Source organism: Elephas maximus, chromosome 13 (genome assembly GCF_024166365.1).
Source record: "Elephas maximus indicus isolate mEleMax1 chromosome 13, mEleMax1 primary haplotype, whole genome shotgun sequence".
Lineage (NCBI taxonomy): Eukaryota > Metazoa > Chordata > Mammalia > Proboscidea > Elephantidae > Elephas > Elephas maximus.
The window spans coordinates 77089988-77110264 of NC_064831.1; the positions used below are offsets into that span (position 1 = coordinate 77089988).

The following is a 20277-nucleotide window of genomic DNA, read 5'->3' on the forward strand; positions in this document are numbered from 1 at the left end:
GGAAGCAACGTGCCGGAGCTAAACGGTTTGGGAAGGAGAGACTGGAGGCCAGGCAGTGCCAGGAAGCCCTGTGCACCTTCTCCCTGTGTGCCTGGGGTGGAACCTGACTTGCACTTTTCAGAAACGAAGGGTGGAAGACCAGAAGGGAGTGGCATCCCGGGACAATGAGATTCTACCTGATATCTGTTCAAGCTGCTGCAGATTTCAAAGTGGTTCCGCTTTCCTGGTCCCGTTTGCTCTGGGAGTTGGGACTAATACCATTTTACAGATGAGAAGACTGAGGCAGATGATCCTAGCCACCCTGTAACAGCCCAGTTCCTGGGAGTTTACTGAGAGGAGTCCCAAGGTGGAGCAAATGATTAATGTGCTTGGCTGCTAACTGGAAGTTTGGTGGTTCAAGTCTGCCCAGAGGGGTCTAGCAAGAAAGGCCTGGCGATGTACTTGTGAAATATCAGCCCTTGTAAGCCGTGTGGAGCCCAGTTCTACTCTGGCACACGTGGGGTCCCCATGAGTTGGAATTGACTTGACAGCAACTGGTGTTTTGGCTTTCTGAGCACTGCCCACCTCATCATCATCAGACTGCCACAAGCAGGTGTGCTGGGCATGACAGAGGTCGGAGCTGGACTTGGTTTCCTCACCTGCAAAGTGGGAAAATAATCACCCCCACTCAGGGTTCCTGGGAGGACTAAGATTACCTGAGTGAAGCATGAGCACAAAGCTGGTCCCACAGCAGCCACTTGACAGGTGCCATCCTCCCTTCCCTGGCCCTTCACGACTATGCCTGAATAAACCTAACGTTTGCAAGCATCAGCCTGGATTGTGTTGGGGGTCCAGCTGGGTAGGTCAGGGGTAGAGAGGGGGAAGCCCAAAGCAGCTCTGTACTTTTATTATGATCAGTAGTGGTGGGTGCTGTTCCCCAGTGTGTACCACACACCCAGTGCTGGGTATGAGATCACCAACCTCTGCTCAGCCCCTTTGGTGGATGGGAACAACAAACTCACCGAGGTGAGACTCTGCCCACCGTCACTCAAGCAGGTGTGGAGCCCAGTCTGCCTGTCTCTGAAGCTGGCACTCTTTCCAGGCCCTCAATGTCTGTGCTTTTTATGTGATTGTTTTTCACTCAACTGAAAAACTGCCTGCACAGTAGACACGGAGCCCCCTCCACATGCCCCCCAGCCCAATGTTGGGGGCAGAGCCAGTAGCATACGGTGCTTTCTGGGGTTCACGACCCTCGCTCTGGCTTCAGCTTCCCTCCAGTTGCCTGGGAGGCGGGGGTGGGAGATGGGGCAGTGGGGAATGGAAAGGTTGGGGATAGAGGGGATGGAGGAGGGGGTGCCTCTTCAGGCTTTCTCTCGCCTTGGGGCATCGAGCATCCCAGCCTGAAGCAGGAACTCGGGTTAAAGTTTTCCTACGGGAATTCTTCTTCTTTGGGAATCCTGGTTTGTCTCTCCTTTCAAGCAAGCCTGAAGTGCTGGAAAGAACCTTGGACTGGGAGTCGGACAGCCTGGGGTTATCTCCCAGGCCAGGCTTGCATCGCTGTGTGACTCAGGGCAAGTCCCAGTGCCTCTCTGAGCCTCAGCTTCTGAGGCTGACTGAGGACAGCCTTGAGGGTCCTGCAAGCTGCGCCCTTAGGCATATTTGAAGAGAGCCCTTCACACCCCATCCAGAAGTGTTCCCTAGGCTCGGGTTTGCAGTAAGGTGGACAAATGGCCCAAGCGCACCCCCTAGTGGCCAGTCACGGCCAGACATGGAAGGTTCATAAAAATCATAAAACAGCAGACGGCTGAATCATGATCCCAAGACTCCGGAGATAGGCTGGGAGAGAGCAAGCTGCTCCTCCTAGGCCTCCAGATGTTGGAGAGAGCCCCCCACCCAGGTTCCCAGAGGTCTGTGGTGCCATTATAAAGCACAGTCTGAGTGAAAAGAGGAAGCCCTGGCTGGTGCAAACTGTTAACACCCTCATTTTGCTAACCAAAAGCTTGAAAGTTTGATCTCACCCAGAGGTGCCCTTGGAAGAAAGGCCTGGCGATCTACTTCTGAAGTATCAGCCATTGAAAACCCTACAGAACACAGTTCTACTCTGACACACGTGGGTTGTCATGAGTCGGCATTGACTCCGTGGCACCTGGTTTTACTGGTTTGGGATCAGGCAAATCTGAATTTGAATCCTTTAGTTCCTCAAGCTCCCCTCATCTGTGTAGTGGGGTTATTTAGGACACATCTTGTGTGACCAGAGACCTCTCTGTACAAGCAGGCAGCCAAGGGAGACAGCAAAGAAGTGGAAGTCCACCCCTGGAGCGCTGAGTCCCTTAGGCAAGTGGCTCTCAACCTTGGCTGCACATTGCAATCCCCTGAGGCTTAGGCAGTGATTCTCAAAGTGTGGTCCACGGATCAGCAGCATCAGCATGAACCGGAAAACTTGGTAGAAATGCATATTTTGGGCTCCACCCTAGGCCTGCTGAATCAGCACTAAGGGTGGGACCTAGCACTGTGTGCTGTAAGGATCAATCCAGGTGACTCAAGTGTGAGACACTGGGCTTGGATATTTGCTTAAACAGAACTTGAAGTGATTCCAATGTCCTAGGCATCAGAATCACCCATGAAAGTTTAAAAAATGACAGATGGCCAGGCCCCACTCCTGAAATTCTGGGTTAGTGGATATGAAGTGGGACTCAGGCACGATTAAGACAACGGTTGGTTCCAGTGAGCAGGAACATTCTGGGGCAGACGCTTCTCCCCACACACTGTGCCCTACCCACAGACGGCTGTGCAGGTGATCTAGGGAATAATAACTCGTTATTAACGTGTGGTGGGTGCTGCAGCTATGATGGAGTCCGTGGGTGGTACAAACAGTTAACATGCTTGGCTATTAACTAAAAGGTTGGTGGTTCAAGCCCACTTAGAGTTGCCTTGGAAGAAAGGCCTGGTGATCTACTTTTGAAAAATCAGCCATTGCAGGCCCTACGGAACACAGTTCTACCTGTCACATAGGGTCGCCATGAGCTGGAACTACTTGACAGCAACTGGCAATAAGCTACAACAGGCATGGTGCTAGGGGCTTTGTGTGCAACATTTCATAATAACCCCAAGTTGTTACAATCTTCACTTTACAGATGGAGAACTGCGGCACAGAGACATTAAATAACTCACTCTAGGTGACACAGTTCATAAATGAAAGGGCCAGGATTCCAACCTAGTTCTACTTAACTCCAAGTCCACTGCCTTTGCCTCCTCGTTTTACAAACGAGACTTGCTCAAGGTCACTGGGGTGGCACCCATCACGCTTCCTGTACCTTTGATTGGAAGCTCACGAGTGCCATGGTACCAACTGCAAGATGGAGTGAGTGGACCTCCAAGCCAGGTGCCACCTCCAGGAAACAGTGCCTCCCTCTGGGCATAAATGCAACAAAAAAAGAGAGGCAGAGGGAGGGGTTATTAATGTAGTCATGTGCCACCTTGATTCTGGGAGCTTCTTGGACCCACAGGATTCATGTTACCGAGAAAACATGCTTCCCCACCTCCTCGGCACATGTCTTTGGTCCCCTCTCAGCACCCTGCAGACTGCATTCCCTCCATCATTTACCTAGCTCAGAGAGAAGAAAGCAAGAGACAAGCAGAAGATCCAAGGACTGAGTAGAGAAAATATATAGCCATTTTACTACTAAAGATGCATTTTCAAAAGCATGAGAGTCGCTGCCCCTGAAGAGGTAAAGGTCTCTGGTCCCCGTGGAAGGGGCTGGACTGAGCTTCAGCCCAAGACATCCAGGCTGGGCTGCCCTCTGCAGGCCCGGATTCGCAGGGAGATTTGGTAGAGCTCCATAGTTGCCTTCGCATCTTCCACTGAGCTGTGTCCCATCTGGCTGTTCTGCAGACACAGGTACAGGGTAGGGACTTGGTGGGGGGCCTGAATCTAGAACCCCGGGGTGGGAGAGCCGGGGGAACACAGCTCAGGCCTGGCTGCATTCTCTGGGTGTCCCTCTGTCAAGAGAGGCCTTCCTTGCCTCACAAGGGCTCCTTTTCCAGACACTCCGGATTGGGTGCTGGGGACACCTGGTGAGATTCTCCTCGTTGCCATTACTTATTCCATATTATTAATAAGCAAGTAGACAGAGTTGAAGGAGCATTGGTGGTGCAGTGGTTAAGCGCTCTGCTGCTAACCGAAAGGTCTGTGGTTTGAACACACACGCTTGCCCCACAGGAGAAAGATGTAGCAATGTGCTTCCGCAAAGATTACAGCCTTGGAAACCCTATGGGGCAGTTCTCCCCTGTCCTGCTGGGTCACTGTGAGTTGGAATCAACTTGGTGGCAGTGAATTTGGTTTGGGTAGACAGTGTTGTGGTCCTGGCTGGCATGTGGAAAGGCACCTGTCCCATGCACTGGGCGCTGAGCTAAGTACCTCACATGTGGGATTTCCATGAATCCTCCCCTATTATAGCCTCGCTACTACAGATGAGTAAAAAGAGGCACAGAGAGGCTACCCGCTCTCTTCCACTCTGTTCTATGGAGAAGGAAGCTGAGGACCAAATCAGAAGGAACTTCCAGAAGCAGAAGACGGCATGAGCTTCCTTCTCCGGTCATCAGCAGGATTGGGAGACGAGGACAGGGGCGATGGGGTTTGAAAGAGCCCAGGATTTGGAGTCAGACCCAAGTTCAAATCCCAGTTTCCCTCTTACAAGCTGGGCTGTGAATATGGATGGGCAAGGTCCTTTTGTCTCTGGGCCTCGTTTTCCTCTTCTGTAAAATGGACCTGATCGGGCCTCCCTTAGAGGATTGAACTATAGAATGCTACGTCCCTCCTCTCAAGGATTTCCTGACTGTAGGAAGGCCCTTTCCCTTCCTTGTGTGGTGTGGTCCACCGTGTGGGCAGCTTGTAGCTGGAGCCCGCAGCTCCAATACGATTATTGTCTCCAAAGGGAAACAGGCCCCGGACGTAACACCACCCCACAGTAGCTCCAGTGTCACGTGGGTGTGTTCTGGCTGCAGCAACCAGCAATGCCAGGCCCATATGCAAAGGGCTAGGGCAGGTCTCTAGGGGCATCGATGCAGGCAGGAGACATGGGGCAGGGCTGGGAACCCTGGCACAGCCAGACTTAGTGAGCCCAGGGGTAAAAGGACAGAGCCCGAGAGGGGGCCCAGGCCCATAAGGGACCCTGAGTCAGGCTCAAAGCCCCCAGAACCAGGCCCCAGACTGACAGCCACGAGGTAACAAGGGCTCCAAGGAAAGCTCAGACTGGTCCTTATGTGCCAGAGGCTAAGAGAGGCCCCAGCTCAGACCCATTCCCTGCTCCGTACAGCCTCCCTCCCAGGTACCCGGTCAGGGCAGCACTCTCCTCCAGGCTCTGCTCACGCTCCTCCTCTCCCTGGGTGGCCCTCTCCCGGTTATCCTGACTAAGACTTCTTGTTCAAACTCAGTTCAGATCAAGCCTCCTCCCCTGCCACCCTGTGCTTCGTCCCTGCCCCAGGGCCCTTCCTGCCATCAGAATTCCCACAGTGAGTGATAATGATCTGATTATGGGCCACCTTCTCATTCCACCAAACTCACCTGTGTCCCCAGCACCTGACCCCTTAGTTGGCACAGAGCTGTTGTTATTTGTCATCAAGTTGATTCCAACTCATAGCGACCCCATGTGTGCAGAGTAGAACTGCTCCACAGGGCTTTCAAGGCTGTGACCTTCTGGGAGCAGATCGCCAGGCCTGTCCTCTGAGGTTCCTCTGGGTGGGTTTGAACCATCTACCTTCCAGCTAGTGTTCGAGGGCTTAACAATTTGTGCCGCCCAGGACTCCAGGGTAACCAAGCCAAACCCATTGCTGTCGAGTCAATTTCAACTCATAGCGACCCTATAGGGTAGTGCTCAATAAACAGCTGTGGGCTTGAAAGGTCCCCACCAGAAGCAGCAGGCTTTAGTGTCTGCCTCTGCCCTGTCCCCCCCAGTTAGACCAGCCTACTGCACTCCTTTGCCCGGGGGCTTTGGGAGCCTGCTCTGCCTGCAGCCTTGCAGGCCCCCCCAGAGCAGCATTCAACCAATGGCTAATGGGAGTTGATACATAAATACCCCAGCTCCCTGGGCCCTCTTATGGGACAAATCCAAGGTGTGTGATTTGCACCATTTTCCAGAGTTCCCTAGTGGGATTAAGCTGCAATTTTCCATTAGGTAATTTCTCCAGTAGGATTAAGCTCCAATTATCCAGTGGGTAATCCTTGAGTGGCATAAACAGTTAGGCTCTTAGCTACTAACCGAAAGTTGGCTGTTCAAATCTACCCAGGGGCACCTCAGAAGAAATGCCTGGAGATCTACTTCTGAAATATCCAAACCAAAAAACCAACCCAGTTGCCATGGAGTCAATTCCAACTCATGGCAACTCCATGTGTGTCAGAGTAGGTAGGACTGCTCCATAGGGTTTTCAGTGGCTGCGGTGCAGTTCTACTCTGACACAGATGGGATCACCATGAGTCAAAATCAACTTAACAGCAACTGTTTTTGTTTGCTTTTTTTAATCCACTGGGTAACTGATTTCATTAAGAAAACAAAAACAAAATCCTTTACTGGGTGCCTTCCCTTCCCTGTCTCACCCTCATTCTCCTAGGGTTACCTCTCACGTTTCTTCCACTTGGATCCTTGTCTTGTGGTCTGCCTCTGGGGGAGCCCAAACAAAGGGAACCTCTCTCTCACAAGCACTCAGATTCTCAGGAGAATGGGGAAGAAAGTGAGTGCATCTTCGGCGCCAAATATTTGCCCTGGGCCATTGGGAGTTCTTAGAGGTCCAGGCCGCTGAGGAATGCCCTGCCGGGTGCCTTGCCCCATACTCCTGGTCAAGGCACCCCCCAGTGGCCCAGCCTGGGAGGGGAGAGGTAGATACACACCTGGATGCACCTCTTGAGGAGGCGCTCACTCAGCACCCGGAGGGAGACTCGCCTGCAATGGCCCAGGTTGGCCTGGCGCCTCAGCAGCATGTCCGTGGATGTGTCATAGATGCTGTACCTGCTCATGTCCTCTTTCAGTGCCTTGAAGTCGTGCTTCAGGTCGTGGCCCACCACCAGCTTGCCTCTCAGGAGCTGTAGGATCTGGCCAGGAAGACAAGAAGACATGTGCCCCCCATGCGTCACCTGGGGCCTCTGGGTGGATAGTGCAAATGTGGTCACAGGGCTGTCAGAAGCAGCCTTCCTCGACTTGCTGTATGTGTGACATAGGGCAAATCACTGGCCTTCTTTGGGCTTCAAACTTATCATTCATAAAATGCAGAGATTGGATCATGTCCCTGCTCACACTCAGTAGTTTAGGTCTGTACCAAGTGACCTTGACCGCTCAGATGTGTGATAGGCTGTAGACCCTTTAGATGTGTGCCTGGACTCCTTAGATGTGTGACAGGCTGTACACCCCTTAGATGTGTGCCTGGACCCCTTAGATGTGTGACAGGCTGTATACCCCTTAGATGTGTGCCTGGACCCACAGAGCACTTGCCATGCCATTATGTCATTTAATCCTTTGAACAACCCTGTTGTGGTAGACAGATAATCCTCCCCCACAAAATGTCCATACCCTAATCTCCAAAGCCTGTGACATGTCAGGTCACATGGCAAAGGGAAATTCAGGTTTCAGGTGGATGTTGTTGTTGTTGTCTTTGTGTCGATTCAGACTCATGGCAACCCTATATGACAAAGTAGAACTGTCCCATACAGTTTCCTAGGCTGTGACCTTTATTAGAACAGATAGCCGCATCTTTCTCCCCTGGGGCCACTGGGTGGGTTTGACCTACCAGCCTTTCAGTTAGCAGCTGAGCGTTTAACCACTGTGCCACCAGGGCTCCTTTTTAGCTTCTGTTGTTGTGTGCTGTCGAGTCAATTCTGACTCATAGCGACTCTACAGGACAGAGTAGAACTGTCCTATAGGGTTTCCAAAGCTATAATTTTTATGAGAGCAGACTGCTTCATCTTTTTAGCGTGGAGCAGCTGGTGGGTTCAAACTGCCGACCTTTGTCTTAGCAGCCAAGCGCTCAACCATTGTGCCACCATGAAGTTTGCTAATTAGTGACCTTAAAATAAGATTATCCTGGATTATCTGGGTGGGCCTTTTACGTGGAAGAGGGAGGTTGGAGTGGACGTGTGAAGAACTTCACCTGCTGTTACTGGCTTTGAAGAGGGAGGAAGGGGCCATGAGCCAAAGAATGCGGGCGGCCTCCGGAAGACAAAAACGCAAGGAAACAATTCTTCCCCAGAGTCCCCAGGAGCAACCCAGCCCTACCGACACTTTGATTTTAGCCTCGTAAGACCCATGTTGGACTTCTGACCTACAAAACTGTAAGATAATTAAACTATTTTCAAGTCGCTAAGTTTATGATTTTGTGACAGCCGTCCTAGAAAACTAATATGCCAATGAGGGAGGGCCACTTTTAACTGAATTTTACAGATGAAAAACCTGAAACACAGAGACATGAACTCACTTGCCTAAGGTTACCATGAGTTTGAAACAAGTTCACAAGTTCCTGACACTCATCTCACCAATTCCCCTAATTCTAGTTCCTAATTCCCCTTGCCTTGAATGGGGGCTGCCTGTGTGACTCCTGAGGCCAGGTCAAAACAGGCCATAGGGCTTCCTCTTGGCTTGCTCTGTCTCCGTCTTTCTCTGTCTCTTGTCTGTCTTCTCTGTTTCTGTCTGTCTCTGTGTCTTTCTCTGTCCTTCTCTACCTCTCTGTGTGTGTCATTCTGTCTGTCTGTCTCTCTCTCCATCCATCTCTCTGTCTTGTCTTTTCCCCCGTTTCTCTCTTTCTCTATCTCTCGGGGCAGGTGCCCTAGGAGCTCTGAGCCAACATAAAAGAAGTCCAGCTACCTCAAAGCCACCATGCTGGAGAGACTGTGGGGAAAGGTCTCATGGAGAGAGATGCCCCAGGAGCCCAGCACCGACCACCCAGACACGTGCACCGCAAACCTTCCCAAGAGTCCAGCCCAGCCTGTTGATAGACGCCTCGGCTGATGCTGAGTGAGGCAGAGACAAGCTGTCCCTGCCAGCCCTGCCCAAACTGCAGGTGAGAGAGCAAAATAAATGCTGGCGTTGTTCTAACTGCTAAGTTTTGGAGTAATGTGCTAAGCCCCTGAGACAACTGGGACAGTCCCACAGCAGAATGGCAGAGCCAGGGTTCAAAGCCAGCATGCTGGACCCTGCGCACTTGTAACCACCTGCTGGGCTGGAAGAGCAGGCCTGTCCAGACCTCCATAGCCCACTGCCAGGCTGAGAGTGAGACCCCACTTGCCTCCTCTCCCATGCTGACTTTATCCACAACAGGCCAGTTACCTTCCTTTAACGTGGCTGGAGATGGGGAGGACGGGAACGGGAAACCTGAACATAGAATTGGGGTGGCTACACCGGGGAAGGGGCAGGGCTCTGAGCTCATAGCCAATTCAGGACCACCTTGGGCCAGCTTTCTGGCAACCTTTCTTTCTCTTCAAGCACAGCCTGGGCCCTCATCTGCACCCCGGCAAGAGCCTTCGGGTGGTTAACACCTTCTGCATGCTGCTTCTCCTTCTAGATGGTTAGTGGCCTCCTGGGGCGTCATGTTGTCCCCTTACACACTCTCCTTTGGTGACCACAGGATCATTATTGCCATTATACTAAGGAGGAAGCCGAGGCCCAGAGAGAGGAAGTGACTTGTTCAGGTCACAGTGCTGGAAGCAGGGTCTGTCCACCCACTGTCCTGTGTGGGGACCCTGTCAGGTGGACTTCAGCCAGCAGGCAGTTAATTCCACCTGATCCCTGGGGAAAGCAAAGCACCAAATGAAACAGCGCTTCCCAGACTTCACTGTGCTCAGGGGAATCTTGCCTGGGGAATCTTGCTAAAATGTGGATTTGGACTCAGTTCTGGGACAGGCCTAGGATTCCACATTTCTAGGAGATCCCCAGAGTCCCTGGGTGGCACAAACAGTTAACGGACTTTGCTGCTAACCAAAAGCTTCGAGGTTCAAGTCTACTCTGGGGCGCCTGGTGATCTACTTGTAAAAAATCAGCCATTGAAAACCCTATGGTGCACAGTCCTACTCTGACACACATGGGGTTGTCATTAGTCTGAGTCGACTCAATGGCAGCTATATTTGTTTGTTTGTTTGTTTTAGGAGGCTCCCTTGTGATGCCGATGAGGCTTTAAAAGATAACAATGTGGGGCCCATGACTGGTGCAAAAACTCGCTGCTGCTTTAGGGAACTCGTCGAGGGAGGCAGCAACCCAAGCCAGGCGCAGAAGAATGAGGAAGGGGCCGGCTGAGAAGGAGGTGGTACCGGATGGGTGGCTGTGGTTCACGGGCCTTTTCTCGCTGAAATCCTTTCTGTTTCTGAACAATGTGGCTTGTTTTTCATCTAGGCTTGGCTCAGGCCCAGTTCACACAGCCCTGAAGCAACTTGTCAGCTGCCCCCAGAGATGACCACAGGCTTTACGTCAGAGGACCAAGTCATCGTGATGTGGGTTCCTGGGAGATTCATCACTTCCTGAACCCAAGGGTGGGGCTGGGGAACCCTATCCCATCACAAAACCAAAAGGGAGAAATAAACTGAGAGGGGGTAGATGATCAGAAGAAATGAAGAGGAAGAAAGGAAAAAGAACAGAACGGTCCATTTAGCAGAGCGATACCAACCACCCCTCAGGACAAAGACGATGGGTACTGGTGGGAAAAGATCCCCAGGGCTTGCTGTGTAGCCTCAGGGATATCAAAGACCCACTCTGGGCCTCAGTTTCTCCAACTGTAAGGTCAAGCCTAGACAGGTGGAGCAGCCAAGGCTCCACTGGCTTCCTGAGGTGGGAATGGGATGCCGGACCTGCCGAAGCCCAGGGAAGAGCGGGAAGGTGCCAGCTGGCTGGGCCCTGGGGCTATATGCCCTGCTGGCTGCCCAACCTGCCCTGAGTCAGCCTCAGGAGGCAGGTGTGTCAGACTTTGCCACTGTTAAATGCAAGGGGGTGGAGACACTCAAATTCCTGGAAAGAACTGAAGTGGGGCAGGGACAAGGGACATGTATTGATCTCCACTCATCAGCTCTGCACTGAGCCAGGTCATTTCCTTATCTCATCACGAGGCCTCTCAACAAAGATATTCTTAGTCCCATTTTACACAGGAGAGAGCTTAGGGTGGGAGAGGTTACGGGACTTGCCCAGGTCACGAGGCAGTGAGTTGAGAGCTGTGATGCCATGTCTGGATCTGCCTGAGCCTCTCATTATTATTGTTATTGCTGCTGGTGTTCTTGTTACCAACTGCTGAGAACCTAACGTTGGATATTAGCACTGAGTCCCTGGATGGAGCAAAATGTTAACCTGCACCGCTGCTCAAAGGAAGGTTAGATGTTCCAGTCCACTGAGAGGTGCTTTGTTAGAAAGGCCTGGTGATCTATTTCTGAAAATCAGTCATTGAAAACCTTATGGAGCACAATGGCCTGATAACAACCAATCATGGAGTAACCCAGGACCAGGCAGTGTTTTGTTCTGTTGTGCATGGGGTCACCATGAGTCAGGAGCAACAACAACAAGCATTAGGAGGGAGTCTCTGGGTGCTGCAAAAGGTTGGCAGTTCACGTCCACTCAGAGGTGCCTTGGAAGAGAGGCCTGGTGATCTACTTTTGAAAAATCAGACATCGAAAACCTTATGGAGCACCAGTAGCAACTGATTTGCTTGTATTAACCAAAACCCAAACCAAACCCAGTGCAGTCAAGTCGATTCCGACTCATAGCGACCCTATAGGACAGAGTAGAACTGCCCCATAGAGTTTCCAAGGAGCGCCTGGCGGGTTCGAACTGCCGACCCTTTGGTTAGCAGCCATAGCACTTAACCACAACTCCACCAGGGTTTCCTTGGTTGTATTAGCATCCTTTAATCTCAGAAGAGAGAATGCCCAGCACATGATGGCCCTCAATGAGAATGTCTTGAATAGGGAATATAAAAAAAATATATAGTCCCTATAAAAGTGAGGATTACACAGCCATCCAAGTAACGAGGTGGGCTGTGAGGTCACACGGCAGGGGAGTGAAAGATTCAGGCACAGGGGTCTGCCTGCATACTCCTTCCACTGTGTTCCCACTATATTTCCCAAATGTGCCTGATCCCCCCCACCAAAAAAAATTATCTAGGCCCTGGTTAAATCACCTCCCCTACTCCAGACCCACTGAATCAAAATGTCCAGAGAGGGGAGGGGGCATTAGCGAATGTTCCCAGGGCATCTTCCTGACTGACAAGTTTGGAAATCTCTGCCCCCAGACAGCTGCTTCCAGCCAGTATCCACCTATCCTTTTATTAGCTCATGCCCAGCCCTTCACTCTTGGCTGCCAGGGCAGGCCACTGTGGGTAAGGGGCTGTTATGGATTGAATTATGTATCCTCAAAATAGGTATTGGAGTCCTGACCCCTGTGGAGGTAATCTTATTTGGAAATGGCGGTTTCTTTGTTATGTAAATGAGGCCATGTCAATGTAGAGTGTGTCCTAAACCTAAATCACTTCTGATTGATATAAACAGCAGCATAGACACCAAACAGTGAGCACAAACAGGAGGGCAGGGTTGGCGGGGGGGGGGGGGGGGGGGGGAGGGTCACTGCCATGTGCAGACTATCGACTATCAAAGAACACCAAGGCTAAAGAAGCTGAGATAAGACTCTTCCCTCAGAGCCAACAGACAGTCTACCCTTAGAGCTGGTGCCCTGGATTCAGACTTCCAGCCTCCTGAACTGTGAGAAAATAAATTCCTGTTCTTTAAAGCCACCTGCTTGTGGTTTTTCTGTTACAGCAGCACTAGATAACTAAGACGGGGCCCTGAAGAATGTCACCCTCAAGTAGGCCCATGTCCCTTACTGTCAACTTCAGGAGCAGCCCTGTCACTCTCACCATCTTCACAATCTTCGCTGTTTGAGCCCATTGTTGCAGCCACTGTGTCAATCCATCTCACTGAGGGTCTTCCTTTGTTTCCCAGACTCTCTCTGCTTTACCAAGCACGATGTCCTTCTCCAGGGACTGATCCCTCCTGACAACATATCTGAAGTACGTGAGACGGAGCCTGGCCACTCTTGCTTCTAAGGAACATTCTGGCTGTACTTCTTCCAAGACAGATTTGTTCATTCTTCTGGTAGTCCATGGTACATTCAATACTCCTTGCGAACACCATAATTCAAAGGCGTCAGCTCTTCTTTGGTCTTCCTTATTCATTGTCCAGCTTTTGCATGCATATGAGGGGATTGAAAATACCATGGCTTGGGTCAGGCCCACCTCAGTCCTCAAAGTGACATCTTTGCTTTTTAACACTTTAAAGAGGTCTCGTACGGCAGATTTGCTCAATACAATACGTGGTTTGATTTCTTGACTGATGCTTGCATGGGTGTTGATTATAAATTCAAGGAAAATGAAATGCTTGACAACCTCAATATTTTCTCAATTTGTCATGATACTGCTTATTGGTTCAGTTGTGAGGATTTTGGTTTTCTTTACCTTGAAGTGTAATCCATACGGAAGGCTGTAGTCTTTGATCTTCGTCAGTAAGTGCTTCAAGTCCTCTTCACTTTCAGCAAGCAAGGTTGTGTCATCTGCATACTGCAGGTTATCATGAGCCTTCCTTCAGTCCTAATGCCTCGTTCTTCTTCATGTAATTCAGGTTTCTTGGATTATTTGCTCAGCATACAGATTGAATAAGTGTAGTGAAAGGATACAACCCTGAGGCACACCTTTCCTGATTTTAAACCACTCAGTATCCCCTTGTTCTGTTTGAACAACTGCCTCTTGATCTGTATATACAGTTCCTCATGAGCACAACCAAGTGTTCTGGAATTCCCACTCTTTGCAATGTTATCCATAATTTGTTAGAGCCACACAGCTGATCCACACAGCTGAATGCCTTTGCATAGTCAATAAAACACAGGTAAACATCTTTCTGATATTCTCTGCTTCAGCCAAGATTCATCTGACATCAGCAAGGATATCCCTCATTCCATGTCCTCTTCTGAATCCAGCTTGAATTTCTGGCAATTCCTCATTGATGTACTGTTGCAACTGTTTTTGAATTATCTTCAGCAAAATTTTCCTTGAATGTAACATTAATGACATTGTTTGGTAACTTCCGCATTCTGGTGAATCATCTTTCTTGGGAATAACCACAAATATGGATCTCTTTCAGTCTTCCAAATTTCTTGGCATAGATGAGTTAGCACTTCCAGTGTTGCGTCCATTTGTTGAAACATCTCAGTTGGTATTCCATCACAATTCCTGGAGCCTTGTTTTTCGCCAGTGCCTTCGGTGCAGCTTGGACTTCTTCCTTCACTACCATTGGTTATTGATCACATGTGGCCTCCTGAAATGGTTGAACATCAACTAATTCTTTTTGGTACAGTGACCATGTATTCCTTCCATCTTCTTTTTTTTATATATATATTTTATTGTGTTTTAGGTGAAAGTCTACAGAACAAATTAGCTTCTCATTCAACAAGCTGTACACAAAGTCTTCCATGACATGGGCTACAATCTCTATACTGTCATTTCTACCCTGGGTTTCTAGTTTCCTTTTGTTTGGTTTTCCTACCCCTTCCTGCCTTCTCATCTTTACTTTTGGGCAAATGTTGCCCTTTTGGACTTGAATAATTGTTTGTTCTATGGAGCATGTTCTTTTCAGGTGTTATTGTTTATTTTGTAGGCCTGTCTATTGCTTGGCTGGAAGGCTGCTTCTGGGAATGGCTGCAGTTCCAAGTCAGAGGGGTGGTTTAGGGCCAAAGTCTCGAGGGTTCCTCCAGTCTCTCTCAAGCCAGTAAGTCTGGTCTTTTTTTATGAATTTAATTTTTTGTTCTACATGTTCTTCCTGCTGTGTCTGGAAACCTCTATTGTGATCCCAGTCAGAGTGGTCGGTTGCAGTAGCCAGGCACCATCTAGTTCTTCTGGTCTCGGGGTTGTGTAGGCTGTGGTGCATGTGGCCTTCCATCTTCTTTTGACTATTCCTGTGTCATTCAATATTTTGCCCATAGAATCCTTCAGTATTGCAACTTGAGGCTTGTAATTCCCACTCATAGCAACCCTACAGGACAGAGTAGAATTGTTCCATAGGGTTTCCAAGGCTGTAATCTTTACAGAAAAAGACCGCCACATCTTTCTTTCATGGAGCAGCTAATGAGTTTGAACTGCCAACCTTTCAGTTAGAAGCCAATTACTTAACCACTGCATCACCAGGGCTCCCCAAATTGCCTAGTAGCCATATTTAAAAAAGTAAAACTAAACAGATAAAATTAATTTTAAAACTATATTTTTTAACCCAATACATCCAAAGTATTATCATTTCAATGTGTAATTAAGATAAACTATTGAGATATTTTATAGTTCCTTTTTTTATACCAAGTCTTTGAAATCCAGTGAGTATTTCATACTTCAGGCATATTTCACTTCAGACGAGCCTTATTTCCAGTGCTCACTAGCCACGTGTAGCTAGGAGACCCTATTGGACAGCACAGCCCTACAAGTTTTAAGCCTGGTCTTTGAATCCTGACCAGCTTGTCCACATTCCAGCTAACTGAACTTGTTTAAGTTATTCAGTCAAGTGAGGCTCACTTTCCTCATCTATAATATGGTAATAAGGAAAACTATAATATTTATTATTATAGGCACTCTGCTCTATAATAAGAACAGTCCTCACACAACCCTATAAGGTTGCTACTATCATCATCGCCATTTTCTTTTACAGGTGAGGAAACAGTACAGACAGGATGAGGAACTTGCCCAAACCAAGGAACTTCGCTGGTGTTATGGACTGAATTGTTTCCCCTATCACAAAACATATATTGGAATTATAACCCATACCTGTAGATGTAATCTAATCTAATGTCATGAAATTACCTTTCCATAACACAGTCACTTGCGGTCATACCAGTGTAGGGGGGATTTTAAACCTAATCACTTCTGAGTTATTTAAAGAGCCGCATAGACACAGAGACACACAGACATAGGGGAAGACAGACGCTATCTGACAAGGATGGAGGCAGATGAAGCCATACGCCCAGGAACTCCAAGGATTGCTGGAAACTACTAGATGCTGAAATAGACTAGGAAAGACCTCCTCCTAGAGCCACACCCTGAGTTCAGACTTCTAGCCTCCTGAACTGTGAGAAAATAAATTGCTGTGTTTTAAAGCCACCCACTTGTGGTGTTTCTGTTACAACAGCACTAGGAAATGAAGACAGCTGGTGAGTAACAGAGCCAGATTTCAAACCCAACCCTCTAATCAACAGCTCTGAGAACCCAGCATCTTACAGGGTGTTTAGTGAGGAGTGAATAAGCTCAGAAATGGCGGGAGAATGTCCGTTGCCTGCGTGGTTAGTGCTCAGTACACAGTAGCTATTATTTCTCTCCCAGGCCTGGAACCACTCCCACATTTACAATTCAAATATATTGATTATAGTTTTCATGTTGTGCTACCATAGGGGCTTTTTTTTTTAATTGCTCATTCACATAAATTCACAGGAACTTTACTTCTTCTGCCCCGGGTCAGGGTAGTAGTAAACATTTGAAGAGTACATTTGAAAAGCAAAAAGTCCCCAAACTTCCCCAGGAGCTGAAGAACTGGGAGGTGTCCACAGCCCCCTTCAGCCCTTGACTCACCTCCAGCCTGGCCACGGCAAAAGGCGTGGCCCCCTCCATGTGCTGAGGCCTGACCCCGCTGACCAGGGTTCTGTAGTCGGTGATCTCGCCCTCAGGCCGGATGAACTTGTCATAGATCACAGCACCGCGGGCATCCACGAGGCTGCAGCGAGCCAGGCCGCTCTCCCGGCTGGGACCCAGCCCCACCATCTCGCAGTCCATGGCCACCGCCTCAAAACCCCTCGCCATGCTCCACGGGACCCTCAGATGCGCTGCAGAAAGGGGTGCAGGAGGCTCTCCTGTGTGGTTGAGCCAGCTTCCAGGCGTCCTCAGCCATGACCCAGCCTGCCTTCCTTGCTGCCCTGCCCTTTGTCACAAACACCACCTGGCAACAGGGGAAGTTGGCCTCTCCCCACCCCACCCAGCTTCCTCAGCCTCCTGGCCCTGCCCAGCAGCCTCAGGACCAGGGAAACATCCTCCCTCCACCTCCCCCACAGCTACCTCAGAGAGACTCTCCGGACCAGTTGTCCTGGTCGTCCACTCTCACCTGCTTGCTTCCCGTGCCCTCAGCTCACGCCTGCCTCTCTTGTGCCACTTCTCAGCTACTGCAGTTGCTCTTAGCAGTGACTCATCTCTGACTCTAAACTGGGAATCCTCAGACTAAGTTTCAGTTTCTGGTTTGTCACCAAATGAAGTCGGGGGCGGGAGGCCGAGCACCTGGGGAGCTCAGTGACCTGATGTCCCTCTTTTGCCCGTTTCCACCTAATCAGAGCCCTCTCCCCCTCCTCCTCCTCCCCAGTGACGTATCTGATGTGAATAGAGTGGATTGCAACATCTTTCTTTTCTCACCCTCCACCCATAGAATAAACATCCCCAGGACTGGAGCCCAGGAATGTCCCACAACTTCCGGGGCCACTACCAGTCTGCCCCTCTGTGGGGTCTTTTATGAGGGCAGGGGGAGCAGACTCTTGGGACACTGAGGCTACTAACTAGAAAGGGCAGAAGGAGGGAGCTAGCCCCCAGCTGGGACCCAGGGGAGACATTTTGGGAACCCTACAGGTCTCCATTGGTACAAGGGTGCCTCAGAAAAAAGCAGTCTGTCCTCAAAGGGTTCTTTCTCCATCTGTGCTGACATTGCTTCAGGAAGCCCTCACCAAATCGACTATATCCCTTAGGGTCTACACTCTCCCAGGCTAGAACTTTGAGCTCTTAGAACCGTGCCCGGCACATAGTAAGCAATTGGTATTTATTGAGTATACAAATGAGTTACAAGTGGGGCGAAACTAGGATCAGCTTCCAATGAGGAAAATGCCCACCAACACAGCCAGACTGAACCAAAGGTGCCCAGAGGAGACTCTTCTCGTAGTGTCATGCTTCACTGGTGTCTGGAGATGCGTTTCAGTTCCCTGCCAGGGCCTGGGGCAGACTCTGACCCTCGAGGTCTGCTGGTCTGGAACCTCCCTGCCCACCATCATCACTGGGGGGACTAGCACCGGTGCCCAACCAGTACAGGCTGCTGCAGGCTGAGTACTGACGGTGCGCTGGGACTTGGTGAGTCTGAGTGGAAGAGCACTAAAGCTTTACAAATTCCTATTTTTTAAAAAAAAAGCCGAAAGTATACTGTGGTGAGCTTTCAACAACAATGAGTTGAGAGCCTCCATACCTGCCTCCTACCCTCAGAACTACATGAAACCAGCAGTGATCAGCCTCAGATTTGGTGGGTTGGAAAGGAACATGGTGTGTTCACCAAGTGGGACATCTGACTTCACAAGTCTCAAAAGCAGAACCAAATCCCGGGTTATGTGTAAATGAAAAGGCATCTTTCCTGTTGTTCAGTGGGTTCCAGTTGGAGGTATAAGAGGTTATTTTCGGTGCCCAGCCAGAGTGAGCAAACTTGGCTTGAATTCAGCCAGGTTGAATGCTTTCAGGTTTTCAAACGTGTAACAGTTTGCTACCCTGATGTAGGGGAAGATGAGGTAAAGTTGCTGTGAATTTTTTTGAATGCGCATTTAAAAAATAAGCCCCTGTGGTGGCAGGACATGAAAAATGTAATCTATGTCTTTGAATTGTAAATGTGGAAGTGGTTGCGCTGGCGAATGTTTTGGTGTATCTTCCCCAGTTAATCAATAAGGCCCAATGAAGGGCTCTGTTTCCACAATCTGCATAGGACCCCCAATGTCCTGTGGTGGTTCACACACATCCACACCCCAGCCCAGTCCCTCACCTCTCACCTCCCCCTCATTTCCGCTGCATGACCCCACCTCCACTCACTTGCCCCCTCAGGTCTGACAGAAGCATCCCCGTCCCTCTAATTTGTTCCCCCAAGGGTCCTGTGCTTGCTCCTTGGAATCAGCTCCAAACCTCCTCCTTTTTCGCTGCACTGCCTGCAAGTCTTGTCATTTCTCATCCCAGCGCACCCTATCTGGTCCTTACCTGCCACAGGCCCATGTAGCCACAGGAGTCCTCTCCCAGGCCTTCCTGCCTCCACCGCTTGCCCTGCTCTAAATTGTCTTCCAAGACCTACAAGATTAAGTTTTCCCAAATCTAACCTCTGACTCTTTGTCTCGGCACTTCTCCGCTCAAGAACCTACGGTGGTTTCCCATCATCCAACAGAATCAAACCTTAACTCGCAGGCAGTTTCCAGAGCCCTCTTTCAGCTGCCCTACAGGCCTTTCCCGGCTCATCTTATACCTCCACCCCATTTGAGTCCTCTTAGGTTTAAAGCCAAACCCAGGGCCTTTGCTTGTTCACATGGTGGCTCCTCCCACACCATCAGCAGATCTTCCTGGCCTCCTTCAGTTGTGATTCCATATGGCTGGAGGGCTGAGGGAGTCAGGTGTGCCTTCAGGTTGAAGGCAGGCAGTAATGCCACCAGCTTCCCTCCCACTGGCTTTTTCATTGTTCACCAAATGGCCTGGCACACTCCTGCCTCAGGGCTTAGGCACTTGCTTTTCCCTCAGTCTGGAAAGCTTGTAGCTCTGGCTTGCTCCCTCTCTGACAGGTTTCGCAACAAGACCTTCCCTGACCTATTTAAAATCGCACTTCTTAGCCCCTACCCTCATTTTTCTATAGCAGTTAGCAGTATGAGAAATGCTGCCTATTTTACTTGTTCATTTACTGTTTCCCCCATCCTTTGTTTTGTTCACTGCTAAGCCCCCAGCACCTAGAAACCGGCCTAGGCTAGTTGAGTCTTCAGATGTGTTGCGTGCTCCGATGTTGGGTACAGTCAGGCCCTGGTGAATAACAGCCTAGAAGAGGGAGCTTGACTCCAGCCTGGGGGATGATTCCGGGGGCTTCCTAGTGGCGATGCTTCCAAGTTTAACTGGCTTCATCCATCGGCCACAAACCAATGTCCACAAATCTTGCACTAGGTGACAGCAGATCACTGACAGCAAATTTCTCAGCCCTGCAAGAAACATCTTCCTGCCACCGCTGGCCCACCTCTCACGGCCTTAGCAGGTACAAAGGTGGCCACGGTGTGGCCTTCTCTGGATCCCCAGCACCCAGCACAGGTAAAGTGGATGACTCATAGTGGCACTAAGAAGTACTCCTCCCTTTATACAACCTGCCCTTTGGATTCCAATTCAGTCGTCTCCAAGCTTGGCTGGACACGTACCCCCCTAAAATGTGTGCATAATTTCTAAATTGTATACCCTAGATTAAACCACAGGAAATCATAGGGCAAAAACAGGTGGATATCGGCAATAGCA

The 20277-nt window shown here is 49.9% G+C and overlaps 1 protein-coding gene across 4 annotated transcripts in view; it reads right to left on the minus strand.

Moving 5' to 3' along the window:
- Positions 1-17323, minus strand: part of ISG20 (interferon stimulated exonuclease gene 20) — a 37049-nt gene extending 19726 nt beyond the window's left edge. The window contains exons 1-4 of one of the 4 annotated variants that reach the window (XM_049905835.1): positions 17114-17323; positions 16588-16838; positions 6863-7063; positions 3635-3865 (exon numbers count right to left, since the gene is read on the minus strand). In XM_049905835.1, the coding sequence (XP_049761792.1) occupies positions 3749-3865; positions 6863-7063; positions 16588-16815 (546 nt within the window). In that variant the 5' untranslated portion in view covers positions 16816-16838; positions 17114-17323 and the 3' untranslated portion in view covers positions 3635-3748. Of the gene's footprint in view, positions 1-3634; positions 3866-6862; positions 7064-16587; positions 17024-17067 lie in introns of those variants that run through there. The other 3 variants (XM_049905836.1, XR_007519905.1, XM_049905837.1) reach the window with 3 other exon arrangements.
- Positions 17324-20277: the final 2954 nt, after the last annotated feature.